This window comes from Pan paniscus, chromosome 20, assembly GCF_029289425.2.
Source record: "Pan paniscus chromosome 20, NHGRI_mPanPan1-v2.0_pri, whole genome shotgun sequence".
Taxonomy (NCBI): Eukaryota; Metazoa; Chordata; class Mammalia; order Primates; family Hominidae; genus Pan; species Pan paniscus.
The window spans coordinates 24,016,885-24,035,602 of record NC_073269.2 but is presented as its reverse complement, the minus strand read 5'-3'; the positions used below and the strand labels follow the sequence as shown (position 1 = coordinate 24,035,602).

The window sequence follows — 18,718 nt, the reverse complement described above, 5'->3', positions numbered from 1 at the left end:
TTTTTTCGAGACAGAGTCTCGCTCTGTCGCCCAGGTTGGAGTGCAGTGGCACGATCTTGGCTCACTGCAAGCTCCGCCTCCCAGGTTCACGACATTCTCCTGCCTCAGCCTCCCGAGTAGCTGGGACTACAGGCGCCTGCCACCACGCCTGGCTAATTTTTTGTATTTTCAGTAGAGACGGGGTTTCACCGTGTTAGTGAGGATGGTCTCGATCTCCTGACCTCGGGATCCACCCACCTCGGCCTCCCAAAGTGCTGGGATTACAGGCGTGAGCCACCGCGCCCAGCCTATCCACACTTCTCATATGAGCAAAGAGGCCCCAAGGGGTGCAGTGACCATCCTGAGGTCACACAGTGAGTGGGCGGCGCAGCTGGGATGGGGACTCAGGGTTCTTTAACCTCAGGGCCCTCCCTACCTACTGGGTCACACATCCTTATCATGGAAGGTCCTTCAAAGCCTTCCCCTGGGAGAGGGGAGAGAATCTGGAGGAGGGAGACAGCGGGGGCAGCTTCTCCACCTCCCCCAGCCTCCCACCCTAGCCTTCTCCTCCATCCCCCACCCACCGCCTCCCCCATCTCCCAGACCTGCTTCCCAGGTCACTCTTCTCCCTCACCACCCACTCTGGACCCTTCTATCCCTTCCTCCTCACAACCTTCCCTTCTACCTTCCAACCTCTTACTCTAGCAACTAAGGGTGTCCCTTCATCTGAGAAGAATGAGGTTAAGACTCTTGGTGGCCCTGCTAGGGGACACAATTAGTGGTTGGGGAAGGTATAGGATAGGAACAGAGGCAAAAGGACACGGGACAGACCATGAATAACAAGATGGTGCCCACCAGAAGGAGGGGGCTGGGGAGTTGGGGTGCATAAGGGCCAGCCCCAGCCAGCTTCGCTCTGCTGGGCTAGCCCTTCCCCCAGAGCTGGCCCAGCTGCCGGCCTCACGTAACCAGAGCCTGCCTGTTGCATCAGAGGCGGGCGGGTGGCCTCGGGTAAACAGAGCAGCCCTCCGGGGGCCCAGGGCTCCCCAGCCACCTCCACACTCCCCAAGCCTTGTTCTGCACCGTGGAGTGGAGGCAGAAGCCCCCAGCCTGGCCCAGGCCCTGGCATGTCCTTGGGGCACCCCAGTGTATGGCACTGGGCACTGGATGGGGACAGGAGGGACCCACTGATGACACAGTATGAACTCTATAGTTTTCATGTCCAAAGAGAAAGTTGTGCTCAGACTAGAGGCCCACACTGCCCATGTCACAGACGGGTAAACTGAGGTGTGGGGAGAGACACAAGCCTCCCAGGCCCCCTGTTCCCTGTCTCAGTGTCCCCCACACTCCAGCATCTGCCACATGCCTCCCCCTGAGTTTGGGGGACCAGCCCCTCTCTTCTCTGGAGGAGATGGACACCAGGCAGCTTTGCAGCCCCACTGCTCTCCACCTGTATCTGCCCCTCCTCTTCACCCCCTGCCCGCTATACTGGCTTCACCTTCCTCACCTTCCCCGGCCAGAGAATGTTCTATGCTCTTCCTCTGCACTTTTGCAAGTGCTTTTCCCTCTTGAAAAAGCCCTTCTCGGGTCTTGTGTAGTGGCTCACACCTGTAATCTCAGCACCTTGGGAGGCCGAGGAGGAAGGATCTCTTAAGCCCAGGAGTTTGGGACCAGCCTGGGCAACATAGTGAGACATCCTCTCTTAAAAAAACAAAATTAGCTGGGCCTGGTGGTGGCCTGCCTGTAGTCCCAGCTGCTGGGGAGGCTAAGTTGGGAGGATTGCTTGAGCCTAGGAGGTCGAGGCTGCAGTGAGCTATGATCATGCCACTGCACTCCAGCCTGGGCAACACGGTGAGATCCTGCCTTGAAGAAAAAAACAAGAAAAACCTTTCTCCTAGTGGCAAACTCCTACACATACTTGAAAACCCAGCACAAATGCCCTCTCTTCTGAGAAACCCTCCCTGACTCCTCTGGCACAGCCCTTGCCCCAATTCTGGCCTGTCCCAGCCTCCCATCCCTCCTCTGGCCCAAGCCTGACCCCACAGGGTTAGGGGAGTGCATGGATCCCCTGCCTGCCCCAGACGGGCCGGGGGCTTCTCCAGAAGTGCCCATCCCAGAGCCATCTTTATCCTGTAATTCTTTTCACATTGATACATTCACCAACCCCCGCTCTGATCTTCCTGTGGGTCTGGCCTGTGCTGGGATCCCAGGGGAAGGGGTGGATTTAGAGGTCTGGGCTGGGGTCCAATCCTAGAAGGCCCCTCACAGCTGACCTTTGAAGTTTAGAAAACAGCCTTTAGCAGGGAGAGGGAAGGAGAGGGAAGTGGTTGGTGGAAGCAGTGTGGTTGTCTTGGACTGTGGAGAGGCAGGCGGTGCGGGCTTGAGGGACCAGTAGCTGCGGAGGGTCTGTCACTCCCTGTGGGAGCACATATCTGGCCCCAGGAGGCACAGTTGAGTGAGGCCACACAGGCCACCCGAGAGCCCCGTCTTGCAGTCTTTCCATTCTAGGGAGCGCGAGGGTCAGCGTTGCCTGCGAGAAGGGCTTCGTTCCTCGGGGCGACGGGGTCCGGGATCGGAGTCTATTTCACTCAGGATGGAATTAATCCAGGCAAGTTGGGCCGAGTTAGGAAAAGGTTTAGAATTAGGGTTAGGGTCACAGTAGGGTCAGGGGTCGGCAGTAAGGTCAAGGGCGCCCAGTGAGGGCGGGGAAAGCCTGGCCAGTCTGATCCAGCCCCCTCCCTCCGTTCTGCTTCTTCCTTATCCGCGCCCCCACCCATGGCGCCCCAGCATCCTTTCGCGTCTGAGTCCCAGGCCCCTGAACTCCCGGGGCGGGGCCACGCCCAAGTGCCCGCCCATCACCGCCTCCAGGGTGACGCCCTGTATGCAAATAAGCCCGTCCCGCCCAATCAGCTCCCGGGGGCAGGACCGCCCGCTCCCAAGGCACCTGCGGCCGCGGGCCCCTGATCTTCGTGCAGCCGCCGCGGGTCCGTGCGCCCAGCGTCCCAGGGCCCAGGCCGAGCAGGTGCGTGTCATATCGGGCTGAGACTCCTGTGGTGTCCTCTGAACGGCTTCTGCGGGCTGGGTGGGTTTTGGAGGTCCGGGTGTACTGCTGGGCGTCCCAGGGTGGGGTGTGTGTCTAAAGGGGTGTGTGTCGTGGGGTGGTGAGTCCCCGAGGTTGTGGCAGGAGGGGGTTGTGTCTCCAAGGGGTGTGTGTCTGAAGGGTGTGGGTCTGGAAGTTGTGTGTCCAAGGGCTCTGCGTCTGAGATTTGGTGTGAGTTGGGGAGTTGGAGAGTTAGCTGTGTGTCCAAAATCATGGTGCTGTGAGGCCCTATTATGTGTCTGTGAGCTCTGTGATGTGGCATGTGATGTCCCTCTCTCCTGATGTGCACTCCTTTAGCATTAGCGCATCCCCGGTGCACAACCCTATGCCTTCTTGCTGTGGGTGTACACTCGTTTGTCACAGCAGGATGGTAGGCACAAAACCTTGGAACGGGGGAGCAACAGCTGCCGGGGCCAACTCTCCTCCCTTTGCCTCAATGGGTACAGGAACAAGAGTCGCATCCCCGTGTGGTTGTTAGCACATGACAAGGTGGTGGCAGCATTACTTTCACGGTCACAGTCCTCCCTCCCTATCTCTTTTGGGGTCCAGGGCTGCAGATATGGGTGACCTGTGTCCTTGGCCACCCTAACCCCTAGTTGCAGACCCAATTAGTCAGAAATAGCTGGCCGGGCACTGTGGCTCATGCCTGTAATCCCAGCACTTTGGAGGCTGAGGCAGGAGGATCACTTGAGCCCAGTAGTTTGAGACCAGCCTGGGCAACATAGTGAGACCCCCATTTTCTTTTTTTTTTCTTTTCTTTCTTTCTTTTTTTTTGAGACAGGGTCTCATCCTGTCACCCAGGCTGGAGTACAGTGGTGATCTTTGTTCACTGCAACCTCCAGCTCCCAGGCTCAAACAATTCTCCTCCCTCAGCCTTCTAAGTAGCTGGGATTACAGGCGCGTGCCACTACCGCCTGGCTAGTTTTTGTATTTTTAGTAGAGATGGGCTTTCACCATGTTGGCCAGGCTGGTCTTGAACTCCAGACCTCAAATGATTCACCTGCCTCAACCTCCCAAAGTGCTGGGATTACAGGCGTGAGCCCCTGCACCTGGCTTTAAAAAAATTTTTTTTTGAGACAGAGTCTCACTCTGTCACCCAGGCTGGAGCGCAGTGGCTCAGTCTTGGCTCACTGCAACCTGTGCCTCCCAGGTTCAAGTGATTGATTTTCTGCCTCAGCCTCCCGAGTAGCTGGGACTACAAGCGTGTGCCACCATGACCAGCTAATTTTTGCATTTTTTGTAGAGACGTTGTTTCACCATGTTTGCCAGGGTGGTCTCATGTGATCTGCCTGCCTCAGCCTCCCAAAGTGCTAGGATTACAAGAGTAAGCCACCGCATCTGGCCAAAAAAAAATTGTTTTTTAAATTAGGCAGGTGTGGTGGCTTATGTGTATAGTCCCAGCTACTCGGGAGGCTGAGGCAGGAGGATCACTTGATCCGAGGAGTTCGAGTCTGCAGTGAGCTATGACTGAGCTACTGCACTCCAGCCTGGGTGACAGAGCAAGATCCTGTCTCTAAAAGAAAAAAAAAAAGAAAGAAAAGAAACAAAAAAATGGCCAGGCGCGATGGCTCACACCTGTAATCCAAGCACTTTGGGAGGCTGAGGCGGGCAGATCACCTGAGGTCAGGAGTTCGAGACCAGCCTGACCAACATGGAGAAACCCCATCTCTACTAAAAATACAAAATTAGCCGGCCATGATGGTACATGCTTGTAATCCCAGCGACTCAGGAGGCTGAGGCAGGAGAATCGCTTGAACCCAGGAGGCGGAGGTTGCGGTGAGCGAAGATCGTGCCATTGCACTCCAGCCTGGGCAACAAGAGTGAAACTCCGTCTCAAAAAAAAAAAAAAAAGGAAGAAAGAAACAAAGCAATAATCAAGGCCTCAGGCTAGCCTGGCCAAGAATCATCCCTGGGGAAGGGCAGGGCCCCTGGACCTTGGGCATTCGGGACAAGAACTCTCAGACTCTTGGAGTGAAGGAAACTGGATACAAAAAAGTATTTCGACTTCGGAGAACCAGTGTGTGAGGACTGATTTCCAGAGATGAAAAGGGCTTTCTAAAAAGGCAGCCTTGTTCCCTCATGTCCCCTTCCTGTTGTTCAGTAAAGGGGGAAGCTTGGCCTCCAGCAAACAGAATTTCAGGACAGTTAGGATCTTGGGGTGTCATCTTAGAGAGCAGGAAGCTGGTTTGCAGGAGGGAAGGCTGAGGCCAGGTAGTAACACTAGGCCCCTCAAAAAAGGATGGAGCTCAAGGCCATGCCTCAGTCCCCCAAGAGAACAGAGGCTGGGGTCACGAGGCCCAGCTTCCTCTCCCTCCTCTCTGTGTGACCCCCCAACAGGTGGCTGCCCCTCTCTGAACTTTGTGGCAGCTCCTGTGAGCGGAGCAAGCTGAACCCACTCTTGGCTTTCCCATCCCAACGAATGATTTATTTGGTTAAACTATGACCCAACCAGGTGGACATCTGGAAAATGCAAATTAAGAAGAGAAGGGGAATTTAAAACATTTGCTCACCCCAACTTGGGTGCAGTGAGTGTAGACATGTTGGGTGTTTGGCCTTCTGGAAGAGGTTTTTTCTTTCTTTCTTTCTTTTTTTGTTTTTGAGACAGCATCTTGCTCTGTTGCCCAGGCTAGAGTAAAGTGGTGTGATCTCAGCTCACTGCAACCTCTGCCTCCTGGGCTCCAGTGATCCTCCTGCCTCAGCCTCCTGAGGAGCTAGGAATACGCGCTCACACCAGCACACCCAGCTAATTTTTTTTTTTTTTTTGAGACAGAGTCTCACTCTGTTGCCCAGGCTGGAGTGCAATGGCACAATCTCAGCTCACTGCAACCTCTACCTCCCAGGTTCAAGCGATTCTTCTGCCTTAGCCTCCTGAGTAGCTGGAATTACAGGTGCGTGCCACCATTCCCAGCTAATGTTTGTATTTTTAGTAGAGACAGAGTTGGCCAAGCTGGTCTCAAACTCCTGATCACAGGTGATCCACCTGCCTTGGCCTCCCAAAGTCCTGGGATTACAGGCGTGAGCCACCGTGGCCAGCCTGTGACCAGCTAATTAAAAAAAAAAATTATAAATATGGGGTCTTGTCATGTTGCCCAGGCTGGTCGTGAATTCCTGTACTCAAGCACTCAGCCCACCTCGGCCTCCCAAAGTTCTGGGATTATAGGCGTGAGCCACCGCACCTGGCCCACTTATTTATTTATTTATTTATAGAGACAAGGTCTCCCTATGTTGCCCAAGCTGGTCTCGAACTCCTGGGCTCAAGCCATCAGCCCACCTCGGCCTTCCAAAGTGCTGGGATTAGAGGCATGAGCCACCACGCCCTGCCCTTCTGGAAGATTCAAGGCACAGAGTGGTCTAGAGACAGATGTCTTTCTGTCTTTCCTTGAGTGTTGCAGTCATGGCTCCCTGTGACCTTGAACTCCTGGGCTCAAGCCATCCTGTCACCTCAGTCTCCCGAGTAGCTGGGATTGTAGGGGAGTGCTACCTTGCCTGGCTTTTTTTTTTTTTTTTTTTTTAATTAGAGATGGGGGTCTCCCTATGTTGCTCAGGCTGGTCTTGAACTCCTGAGCTCAGATGGTCCTCCTGCCTCGGCCTCCCAAAGTGCTGGGATTACAGGCATGAGCCCAACCAGATGCCATTTTTCTGAGACGACTTAGAAATGTGTCTGGGATCCCTTTTGGGGTCAGGGAACTCGCCCCAGCCCTGGCCCGTGATTCCCCATGGGGTGGGCAAGGAAGTTAAATCCCATTTCTCAGCCCCCAAAGGGCCTCTCTGGGGCTGTATCTTGGGGACTTGTGTGGTTACCCTGATACCCTGCGGCCCAGGATTGAGTTTCTTGGACCCTGTGACGGTGATTCTGGGCTGGACAAGCCCAGGCCCACTTCCCAGCCTGGGTGGGGGTGGTGAGATTGAGGTGCCACGTGATGGCCCTGGGGTACAAGCCCAGGATTGGGTGGGGATCTGGAGGTCTCACCATGTGGCCCTGGAAGAAGCCTGCCCACTCCTGTGCAAAACAGGGCAACTATCGCTGCTTCCCTGGGGTGTCTGGGGGTCAGGCAGGTCTTATATGTAAATGAGGCGGGGTGTGGGCCTGGGCAGACAGTAAGGGCTCAATAACAGAAGGTCCCATCTGGGCTGTGACCAAGTGGAGGTGTTTGTGAGCCCATCCAGGCCCCTTTCCTCTCCGCCCTCTGCCAGGTGCTGTTTCCCTCCAAGCCCAGGTTCACCCAAGGTCAAGGTGGGGCCTGAGGAAGGGAGAAATGGAGGTGGATTGTAATAAGAGTCATGGCTGCTGTGGGCATGGGCCTGCCTTGCCCACCGTTCCAACCTGCGGCCTGTGCCTGGTCCAAGCCCTACCATCCCTGGCTGGATGCTGGCCTGGCTTCCTGCTCCAACAGGCCACAGGGTCTTCTGAAAATTCCGAATCAGACCACAGTCCTCCCCTCCTCACACACCTTCCATGGCTCCCTATTGCTCTACGGTCCACCCTCTCTCTGTCCCCCAATGCCTCTCTGACCTTCTCTGTCTCCGGCCACCCCTGGCTCACTCCACCCCAGACGCGTGGGGTTTGCCTGCTCCTGGAAGCCACCTGTTCAGCACAGTCCCACCTCAGGGCCTTTGCACCTGCCATTGTGTCCACCTGGCTCCCACCTCCCTGAGACACCTCAGAGACAGGGTCTTGCTCTGTCACCCAGGCTGGAGTGCAGTGGTGCGATCTCGGCTCACTGCAATCTCCGCCTCCCGGGTTCAAGCAATTCTCATACCTCAGCCTCCTGAGTAGCCAGGATTACAGGTGTGGTACCCTCCTGGATCCTCTGTCCAAAGCAGCTCTCTCCCTGCCACCCTCCACTGCCTCCCCCTGTTGAATTTCTTCCTTGAAGGCCTTCTTCCCAGATACGGTTATGTGGCTGCTGTTGCCTCCCCCATCAGACTGGGTGATGGGGGGAGGCCTTGCTCTGCCCACCCCCTGCTCCTGCATCCCCAGCACCTGAGGGGCTCCTAGACATTTCTGCGGGAAGATATTGGGGACTGACAGTGTCCTAAAGCCCCATCTCGGGGTCCCTGCTGGCTGCATCTTCGGGCTGCCGGGCTGTGGGCAGGGTCCCTTCTGCCCAGCGCTGACAGATGTGCTAATTTCCCAAGCAGGGAGGCTGGGGCATCTGGGGATCCATTTCTGAGGCCCCGCAGGGAGAGCTTTCTCTGGAACAAAGAGAGGAAAACCTTGGGCTGTCCCTGCAGCCACTACTGTGGCTTAGGGGACATCACTGGGGGCCTGAGAGGGCCTTAGACTCTAGCCTGCATGGGACAGCAGGGTCAAATTCAGACTGCGGGGTCTGTCTTGGCTCCATGGGCTGGGTGACCTCTGACTCCTGGGTTCAAGTGATTCTCCTGCCTCAGCCTCCTGAGTAGCTGGGATTACAGGCGCCCGCCATCATGGCCGGCTAATTTTTGTATTTTCAGTAGAGATGGGGTTTCACTATGTTGGCCAGGCTGGTCTCAAACTCCTGACCTCAGGTGATCTGCCCACCTCGGTCTCCCAAAGTAGTGGGATTACAGGTGTGAGCCACCGCCCCCGGCCTGGAACAGGCCTTCTTGGCAGGTGAGGGTGCCTGTGCCAGGTCAGGTTTGCCACGGATGGTCACCTGGATGTGGTTTTCTCCCAAGCTGGGCAGTGGGACCTTCAGAGGGTCAGTTCCTTGGCCTGAGAGGAGCATCAGCACTGTCCAATTGGCTGTTTTGCTGTGAAGGTTGTTTAGAGGAAGGGCCACAAACTGGCAGCCTGTGGCCCGGATGGGGCCTTAAATTTGTTGTGTGGACCATGAGGTGTTTCAGTGAGAAGTGAACAGGTAGGGCCGGGCTCACGGCTATAATCCCAGCACTCTGGGAGGCTGAGGTGGGTGGATCACCTGAAGGTCAGGAGTTTGAGACCACTCTGACCAACATGGAGAAACCCTGTCTCTACTAAAAATAAAAAATTAGCTGGGCATGGTGGGGGCGTGCCTGTGATCCCAGCTACTAGGGAGGCTGAGGCAGGAGAATCGCTTCAACCCGGGAGGCAGAGGTTGCGGTGAGCTGAGATCGCACCACTGCACTTCAGCCTGGGCAACAAGAGCGAAACCCATCTCAAGAAAAAACAAGTAGGGCTGGGTGTGGTGGCTCACCTCTATAATCCCAGAACTTTGGGAGGCCAAGGCAGGCAGATTGCTTGAGCTCAGGAGTTCAAGACCAGTTTGGGCAACCTAGTGAGACCCTGTCTCTACAAAAAATAAGATGTCAAAAAATCAAAAAATTAGCCATGTGGAGGGGCAGGCGCCTGCAGCCCTAGCTACTCAGGAGGCTGAGGCAAGAGATTGGCTTGAACCTGGGAGGCGGAGGTTGCAGTAGGCCCAGATTGTGCCATTACACTCCAGTCTAGGTGACAGACCAAGACCCCATCTCAAAAAAAGAAAAAAGAAAAACAGAAAACTGAGCAAGTTGCCAGTGTTTCTTCTGTCTGTGAAGCAGTTGTTTGGTCGTTGATTCAAGGAAGGGTGATTGAGGGCCTTCTATGTACTAGGCGCTGGGAAGCCGGCAGGGCGAGATGCTCATCAAAGAAAGCAATAAAGAAACACACACCAAAAAGTCTGATAGGGCTGGGTGCTGCAGAAAGAGTTGAATTCGGCCGGGCGTGGTGGCTTACACCTGTAATCCCAGCACTATGGAAGACCGAGGCAGCAGGATCACTTGAGACCAGGAGTTTGAGACCAGCCTGGGCAACACAGGGAGACCCCAGCTCTACAAAAAATACAAAAATTAGCTAGGTGTGGCGCCGTGCTACTCCCAGCTACTCCAGAGGCTGAGGTGGGATGATCGCTTGAGTCCGGGAGGGCCAGGCTGCAGTGAGTCGAGACCACACCACTGCACTCCAGCCCGGGTGACAGAATGAGACCCTGCCTGAAAAAATTAAAATAAATATTAAAAAAGATTGGTGCCTCCAGAAAGAGCATTTTCTGCAGGTCTTTAGAGGACATGGAGACACTCCTGGACTTGGGCAAAGCTAGAAGGGTGTCCCGGGGTTGGACACAGTCCGGGCAAAGGGAGAGTGATGGGCAAGTAGGGAATCAGTTTGGGGCTGGTGTTGCAGATGCCCCCAAAGGGGCAGAAGGTGGGCTGGGAGTCTGCTGGTAGATGACACCTTTTCAAGTGAGGGGAGAGGTGGGTGGGTACATGGGGAGTTTGTGGGGACCCCTGCAAACACAGGAAACCGAGGCTCAGAAAGTATCACGCAGTGGGCAAGTGGTGGGTTTAGGATTTGAATCCTGGACTGACTGGCCTACAGCCCCGGCCCTGGCCTCTCTGTGCATGGCCAAAATGGGATCCTGGAGTGAAGCAGAGGGGGCATCCCACAGAGGGTCCCACTCACCGTGGACTCCTGCCCCTCGAACAGGAGCTGTCCCTCCCAGGAGCAGGCCCAGGGAGAGGTGGGAAGGAGGGTCTGAGGGCTCCCCACTGGGCCTCACTTTCCCCATGGGTGCCAGAGGGACCTATGGAAACAACGACCCCCATGGGGCCTTCTCCAGCTGGAACATTCTAAGAATCCTGGATTCAAACACTACCCATTCAAATCTAGCCTCAGATGCCCCCAGCCTGCATTTCACCCCTGGTGGGTGGAGAGCACCCGGCCTTGGGAAGGCAGCCAGGCCTGTGTGGTGGCTCACACCCGTAATCCCAGCACTTAGGGAGGCTGAGGCAGGAGGATAACTTGAGGCCGGAAGTTCAAGACCAGCCAGTGTGATAAAATGAAGCCCCTTCTCTACAAAAATAAAAAAAATTAGCCTGGCATAGTCTGGTTAAAAATTAGGTGTGCGCTTGTAGCCCCAGCTACTGGGAAATCTGAGGTGGGAGGAATGCTTAAGCCCAGGAATTGGAGGCTGCAGTGAGCTATGATGGCACCACTGCACTCCAGCTTGGGCAACAGAGCAAGACCCCATCTCAAAAAATAATAATAATAATTAAAAAGAGGAAACCCAGCCAGGTATGGTGGCCTGTAATCCCAGCACTTTGGGAGGCCGAAGTAGGCAGATCACATGAGGCCAGGAGTTCAAGACCAGCCTGGCCAACATGGTGAAACCCTGTCTGTACTAAAAATACAAACATTAGCTGGGTGTGGTAGCGCATGGCTGTAATCCCAGCTACTGGGGAGGCTGAGGCAGGAGAATCGCTTGAACCCAGGAGGCAGGGGTTGCAGGGAGCAGAGAACACGCCACTGCACTCCAGCCTGGGTGACAAAGTGAGACTCTGTCTCACAAAAAAAAACAAAAAAGAAGAAAGCTAGAGTGTGGGTGGTATCACTGCAGGGATGGGGGGGCCCTACCTATGTAATGGGGGACCAGCATGGATTGGGGGGAGTCTGCATATGTTTGGAAGAGTCTGCATGCATCTGGCGGGGGTCTCCACATTGTTCAGGGGAAAGGGGTCTGTGTGTATTTGGGGGACGTCCATGTGTTTAGGGAGATCTGTATGTGTCTGTGCATTTGGGGGATTGGCATGTGTTGGGGCATCTGGGTATGTCTGAGTGTTTTTGGGGTCTGTCTATGCAGAGGGAATAGGATGTGTTTTGGGGATGTGTGTGTTTGGAGAGCTGTGTGGGTTGGGGGGTTTGGCGTATCGTGAACTGCATGTATTTTGGGGACTTTCGCAGGAGGAATACTTGTGTATTTGGGGGATCTGTTGTTTCGGGCATCTGTGGATTTTCTGCGGCTCTGTTTGGGGGTCTCCGTGTGTGGGGAATATTTCTACCTCCCATTATGCCCATACAAGGATGGAGTGACCCCCAACCCCATCCGCCCCTGTCCCTCAGCACTCCACCAGGGACTTTTTGGGGCCCGCAATCTGAGCTGGGTTCCCCCAGGATGGAGAGGTGACCCCAAGGCCTTCTGAGAGGCATCAGGACCCATCAACCACAAATCCTCCCCGCATCTGTAAAGCACCTTACTGTGAAGCCCCTCCCCTCAGTTCAGCCAGGTGGCCCCTCCCTGCTGCCCCCTGACTTTCTGGAGGAGGAAACTGAGTTCCAGAGAAGCTCAGCAACAGGGGAGTCACTGCCCGAGCCCACCGTCTCCCCTGAGTCCCTGAGGGCAGGTGCGGGGCTCCAGGGACCGCTGTGAACTGAGCCAGGCCGCCAGGTCACCTACATGCCCCCCCACCTGGGTACCACCTCCCTAGGCCCCCGGGGAGGAGGCGGGCCCAGGGCTCTGGCTGGGGAGGGAGGGTCGCCTGCAGCTGGGGTCGGAGCCGCTGGAGCCCCCAGGAGAGGGGAGGAGGGGTCCTGGCTTTCCAAGGGGCTCTTCCTGTCGCCCATAATGAGGTACTTGGGGAGCAGGTGATGAAACCACAGCCTGGGTTGCGTGAGGCGGGGCGGCAGGCCTGATTTGCTGCAGGGCCCGGGAGCAGCGCCCCCTCCCCGCTTCACCGCCTCCCGCGGGCCCTCACCCCCACCCCCACCCAACCCACCTGCCTCTCACTTCTCCTTTCCCGGCCTGGGTTCCTCTGCCAAGCCGTGGCCTCCCTGCGGGCTCAGGGGTCTGGCGAAGTGACTCTGCAGCTCATCCCCCCAGTAAAGTCCCGCAGGGGTGCCAAGAAAGGGAACTTGACTTGTTCCTAATCTTTTCTCTTAAACCCCTGCTGCAAAGCCTGTGAGGTTAGGATCCTGTGACCCATTTTACGGGGGAGGAAGCAGGTGACTGATGACAGTATTTCAAGGTGGTCTTGCAGGATGCTGTACTGACTCAGCGCCCCCAGTTCCAAGGCCCAGACCTTCTTCCTTTTGGTTTCCCAGAAGCCAGAAGAAAAGTTCAATAGAGGCCCCCGTGTGGTGGCTCACACCTGTAATCCCAGCACTTTGGGAGGCCAAAGCAAGCAGATCACTTGAGGTCAGGAGTTCGAGACCAGCCTGGCCAACATGCTGAAACCCCGCCTCTACCAAAAATATAAAAAATTAACTGGGTGTGATGGTGTGCACCTGTAATCCCAGCTACTCGGGAGTCTGAGGGAGGACAATCGCTCAAACCTGGGAAGCAGTGGTTGCAGGGAGCCGAGATCACGCCACTGCACTCCAGCCTGGGCAACAGAGCGAGACTCCATCTCAAAAAAAAAAAAAAAAAAAGTTCAGTAGACCCCTGCTCCCTACCCTCTTCCCAGCTGGTGGGAGAAGGATTCTCACCCCCAATTAACAGGTAAGAGAACTGAGTCCTACCATGCAGAGAGGCCAGAGGGGAAGGGTCAGTGGAAGGGTGGGATTCCCTCCAGCACCCCATCTCCATTACTGGGGGGGCTAAGGGGCCTCACCAGGCTGGGGAGATGATAATCTATGGCTTGAAGGACTTCAGGGTAATGTTTGTTGATTGACTTAGTGACCACAGATACTGCCAGAAAGTTTCTGATGCTTCCGCACTCCTGAGCTCTTCTTTTGCCCTCCCAATTCCCCCTCACCCCCACATCGCTCAGGCCTGGGATCACCAGGCTCCTCTTCTATCCCAGGTCACCAGCACATCCTGCACCCTTTGGTCACCACTTCTGCCCAGGTGCCACCCCTGTCTCCATTCAAACTCTGTATTTCCCACTGGCCCAGCCTCTTCCTGTCACCTCACTCTAGCCTGAACAGACACTGCTCCCCACAGCAGCCATAAGCAGCAAGGAGCTTTTTTATTTTTAGAGACAGGGTCTTACTCTGTCACCCAGGCTGGAGTGCAGTGGCCCACTCATAGCTCACTGCAGCCTCCATCTCCTGGGCTCACGTGATCCTCCCGCCTCAGCCTCCCAAGTAGCTGGGACTACAGGCAGGCACCACCATGCCCCGCTAGATTTAATTTTTTTTTTTTTTTTTTAGGCCACGCACTGTGGCTCATGCCTGTAATCCCAGCACTTTGGGAGGCCGAGACTGGTGGATCACCTGAGGTCAGGAGGTCGAGACCAGCCTGGCCAACATGGTGAAACCCCATCTCTACTGAAAATACAGAAATTAGCTGGGTGTAGTGGTGTGTGCCTGTAATCCCAGCTACTCAGGAGGCTGAGGCAGGAGAATTGCTTGAACTGGGGAGGAGGAGGTTGCAGTGAGCTGAGATTGCGCCACTGCACTCCAGCCTGGGTGACAAGAGCAAAACTCTGTCTCAAAAAAAAGAAAAAAAAACTTTCGAGTCAGTCTCACAATGTTGCCCGGGCTGGAGTGCAGTGACAGGATCTCAGTTCACTGCAACCTCTGCCCCCACCTGCTCAAATGATCCTCCCACTTCAGACTCCTGAGTAGCTGGGACTAAGGGGTGCACCATCACGCCTGGCTAAATTTTTTTATTTTTGTTTATTTATTTTTCTGAGACAGCGTCTGGCTGTGTCACCCAGGCTGGAGTGGAGTGGTGTGATCTTGGCTCGCTGCAACCTCCACCTCCTGGGCTCAAGTGATTCTCCCACCTCAGCCTCCTGAGTAGCTGGGACCACAGGCATGCCACCACACTTAGCTAATTTTTTTTTTTTTTCCCTACAGACAGGGCTTTGCCATGTTGCCCAGGCTGGTCTTGAACTCCTGGGCTCAAGCGATCCTCCCACCTCAGCCTCCCAAAGCACTGGGATTACAGGCGTGAGCCACCGTGCCTGGCCTGGCCCTAGTTTGGTTTTTTTTTTTTTTTAGGGGCAGGGTCTCACTATGTTGCTCTGGCTGGAAGCTTTTTAAGAAATCTTCCCTTTGGGCCGGGCGCCATGGCTCACGCCTGTAATCCCAGCACTTTGGGAGGCCGAGGTGGACAGATCACCTGAGGCCAGGAGTTTAAGACCAGCCTGGCCAACATGGTGAAAACCCATCTCTAGTAAAAATGCAAAAATTAGCCGGGCACAGTGGCAGGCACCTGTAATCCCAGCTACTTAGGAGGCTGAGACAGGAGAATCGCTTGAACTCGGGAAGTGGAGGTTTCAGTGAGCTGAGATCATGCCACTGCACTCCAGTCTGGGTAACAGAGCGAGACTCCACCTCAAAAAAAAAAAAAAAAGAAATCTTCCTTTTGAAATAAATCACACGAAGAAAAATGCACAAACCACTAGAGTTGAGCTCAACACATTTGCACAAACTGAACATATCTGTGTACCCAAACCTTGGATCCAGGAACAGGTATTCCCTAGCCCCTGGGACTTCCCCCTTGGGCCACTGCCTAATCACAGCTTCTGTCCAGGGTGACCAAAGTGCTGTCTGGTGTCCATCAGCCTCAGTGGGGGTTTTTTGTTTTTTGTTTTTTGTTTTTTTTGACACAGAGTCTCGCTCTGTCGCCCAGGCTGGAGTGCAATGGCACAATCTCGGCTCACTACAACCTCCGCCTCCTGGGTTCAAGCTATTCTCCTGCCTCAGCCTCCCGAGTAGCTAGGATTACAGGCACATGCCAGCACGCCCAGCTAATTTTTGTATTTTTAGTAGAGATGGGTTTTCGCCATGTTGGCCAGGCTTGTCTCAAACTCCTGACCTCAAGTGATCTGCCCGCCTTGGCCTCCCAAAGTGCTGGGATTACAGGCTTGAGCCCCTGCGCCCAGCTGCATCAGTGAGTTTTGATTGTTCTGAAACTTCATGTAAATAAAATCACACAGTGCATCCTCTCGATGGAGTCTGGGATCGTCGAATTGGCCAGTGGTCTCTGAGATTCATCCACGTGGTTGTGTGCAGCGAGAGTGCACCCTTTTTCTGTGCTGTGCTATAACTGATCATAGAATCAACAAGAAAGTGCTGACCAGCTCTCCCATTAAGGGCTTCCAGGTTGATTCCAGTTTGAGGCAATGATGTATGAAGCTGTAGAAAACATTCTTGTCTGTGTCCTCAGGTGTAACTTGGACCCATTTCTCTTGCGTGAATATTTAACATCGAGGAGCGGAATTCCTGGGTCACAGGGTAGGCATCTGTTCAGATTTAGTAGATGCCAGAGAATTATACAAGTGCTTGTCCCTTTTTCCTCTGCCACCAGCAATGCATGAGAGCTGGAAGTGGAAGAGCTTACAAGATCATCATCGCTCACCGTAACCTTGAACTCCTGGGCTCACAGAATCCTCCGTCTCAGGCTCCCACATAGCCAGGACTACAGGTGTGTGCCACGGCGTGCAGCTAATTTTTACTTTTTTTGTAGACAGGTTCTTGCTATGTTGCCCAGGCTGGTCTCCAATTTCTGGCCTCAAGCAATCCTCCCACCTCAGCCTCTCAAGTAGCTGGAAGTATCTGGGAGTAGCCAGGAGTTTGAGACCAGCCTGGGCAACACAGCAAATCGCCATCTCTATAAAAAGTTTTTAAAAATTTGCTGGGTGTGGTGACACATAGCTGTAATCCCAGCTACTCGGGATGCTGAGGCTGGAGGATCACTTGAGCCCAGGAGTTCAAGGCTACAGTGAGCTATAATTGCACCACTGAACTCCAGCCTGGGCGACAGAGGAAGACCCCATCTCAAAAACAAAAAAAGTGACTCGGCTAGATCCCATCTATTTCAAAGATCTAAGTTCACTGAAATAATGCTGCACTTTCCTGTTCTGTGAGATTTGAGAAAATAGCTGTAAAACCACCTGGGCCTGTTGCCTTTAAACATGTTTTTTAGTTATTATTTTAATTTTGAAATTATTATTCTTTTTTAGAGACAGAGTCTCACTCTGTTGCCCTGGCTGGAGTGCAGCAGCTCAAAGCTCACTGCAGCCTTGAACTTTATTGCCTTTAAAAAAAAAAATTTTTTTTTTTAGAGATAGGGGTCTCGCTATGTTGCCTAGGTTGGTCTTGAACCGCTAGGCTCAAGCAATCCTCCCACCTTGGCCTCCCAAAGTGCTGGGATTACAAGTGTGAACCATCATGCCCAGCCCACTTTATTACCTTTTTAATGGTAGGTCCTGAGTCACCTTTCTAATCTTCTATGGTTGTTGGTCTACTTAAGCTTTCTACTTCTTCTGAGGTCAGCTTGGCTCAGTGACTTGCACAGGTTGATACTTAATAAACGCTAAGTATGAGGGTGCAACGAAAGGAGTAGGAAGGTACTGGACTCTTAGCTTCAAATTCCCACCTCCCCTTCTACTCAGGCTCCCATCCAGCCTCTGCATCTACATCCAACTACATGCCTCCTCCCCCAAGGAGCTCTCCTGGGTTTCTTCTCCTGTTCTTTCTTCTGTGCTCCATTCCTTGGTCAATAGGTCCACCTCTCTGCCTCTGCGCTGGGCAGATGCCACAGCTCTCTGATTTCTGGCTGGACAAAGCAGGGAGGGTATGTGTGTGCGGAAGAGGCCTCCCCAAACCTCAGCTTCCCCCCTCGTGCCTGGCACATTCAGCCTGTGCTGCCACCTCCCCCAGCAGTTCCGATCACACCAACATCTGGAGAATGGGCCACCAGGGTCTGTCTGCGGCTCTGGGCAGGGATTTGCATGTGACTACAAATATACATGCACACTCTGGCCTGCCGCCTCCGCATTCTTTGCCTGGCCCTTCACACCTGGGCCCGAGACAGGTCAATGCTGAGTGGCTGGATTTGCATGTGCATGTATTTCTGGGCAGGGTATCAGCTGGGGCAGTCTGAGAGGAAGTTGTTGAGGGAAACTGTAGGGTTGTGGAGGGGGTCAGTGACATCTCTGTTGATCTACTCTGCTCACCAAACCTTACTGTCCATTCCTGGCCCTGATCCAGAGGGGCTTTTAGTCTGGAGGAGACAAATCTGGATATATATACCCCCAATGCCATGGAATCTGACCTAGAGGAGGATGGTGACTCTGGGAGACCAGAAGAATGGCAGGGAGGACTTCCTAGAGGAATGGGTTTTTTGAACTGGGTTTTGACGTTTGGATAGGAGTTGGCTTGGTGAAAAAGGGGAAAGGGTCCTTCTAGTCAGAGATATTTATCGAAGAGAGAGAAGTAGGCAAGAGCTGATTTGGGAAGAGGACTTGAATGCCAGGCTAGGTGCTAGAACTTTCTCATAAGGGCAGTGGGGAGCCATGGAGAGTGTATGAGCAGGAGGGGGCCATGCTCAGAGCTGTGTTTGGTTGGGTAGATTCCCTCAGGGGCTAGAGTGGAGGATGGCTTTGGTTCCAATGTCACTGGGGTTCAGGAGAGTGAAACTCCTGCGTGAGTTCATCTGCACCTGTCAGGCCTGCCTCCAGAGTTGGTGTAGGGCCTGCTGGCTTCTGGAGGACTAAAGCACCCTGGAGTACAGTGACTTAAAGTGCAAGGCACAGGCCTAGCACAGAGGGGGCCCTACCCCCAGTCTCTGTCAAGACGGACACAGCCCTTGCCTTCTCTCCAGCCGCCCATGATCTCCACCCCGGCCTCCAACAGACCTGCTCCCCATGGAAGCCATGAGCTGAGTCTTAAAATAATAAACCAAGCCCCATCCCTTCTCTGCTTAAAACCTTCTCATAGTGGCTCACGCCTGGAATCCCAGCACTTTGGGAGGCTGAGGCCAGCGGATCCCTTGAGGTCAGGAGTTCAAGATCAGCCTGGCCAACTTGGCAAAACCCTGTCTCTACTAAAAATACAAAAATTAGCCAGGCGTGGTGGTGCACACCTGTAATCTCAGCTACTTGGGAGGCTGAAGCAGGAGAATCGCTTGAACCCGGGAGGTGAAGATTGTGCCACTGCACTGCAGCCTACATGACAGAGCAAGACTCTGTCTCAAA

The 18,718-nt window shown here is 54.2% G+C and overlaps 1 protein-coding gene across 3 annotated transcripts in view; it reads left to right on the top strand.

Annotated features, from left to right (window-relative positions):
• MEF2B (myocyte enhancer factor 2B) overlaps positions 1–18,718 on the top strand; it is a 40,148-nt gene that overhangs the window by 12,544 nt on the left and 8,886 nt on the right. Inside the window, exon 4 of one of the 3 annotated variants that reach the window (XM_034946737.4) lies at positions 15,907–15,974. In XM_034946737.4, coding sequence (XP_034802628.2) covers positions 15,907–15,974 — 68 coding nt within the window. Of the gene's footprint in view, positions 1–2,534; positions 2,999–15,906; positions 15,975–16,043; positions 16,165–18,718 lie in introns of those variants that run through there. The other 2 variants (XM_034946735.3, XM_055103736.3) reach the window with 2 other exon arrangements.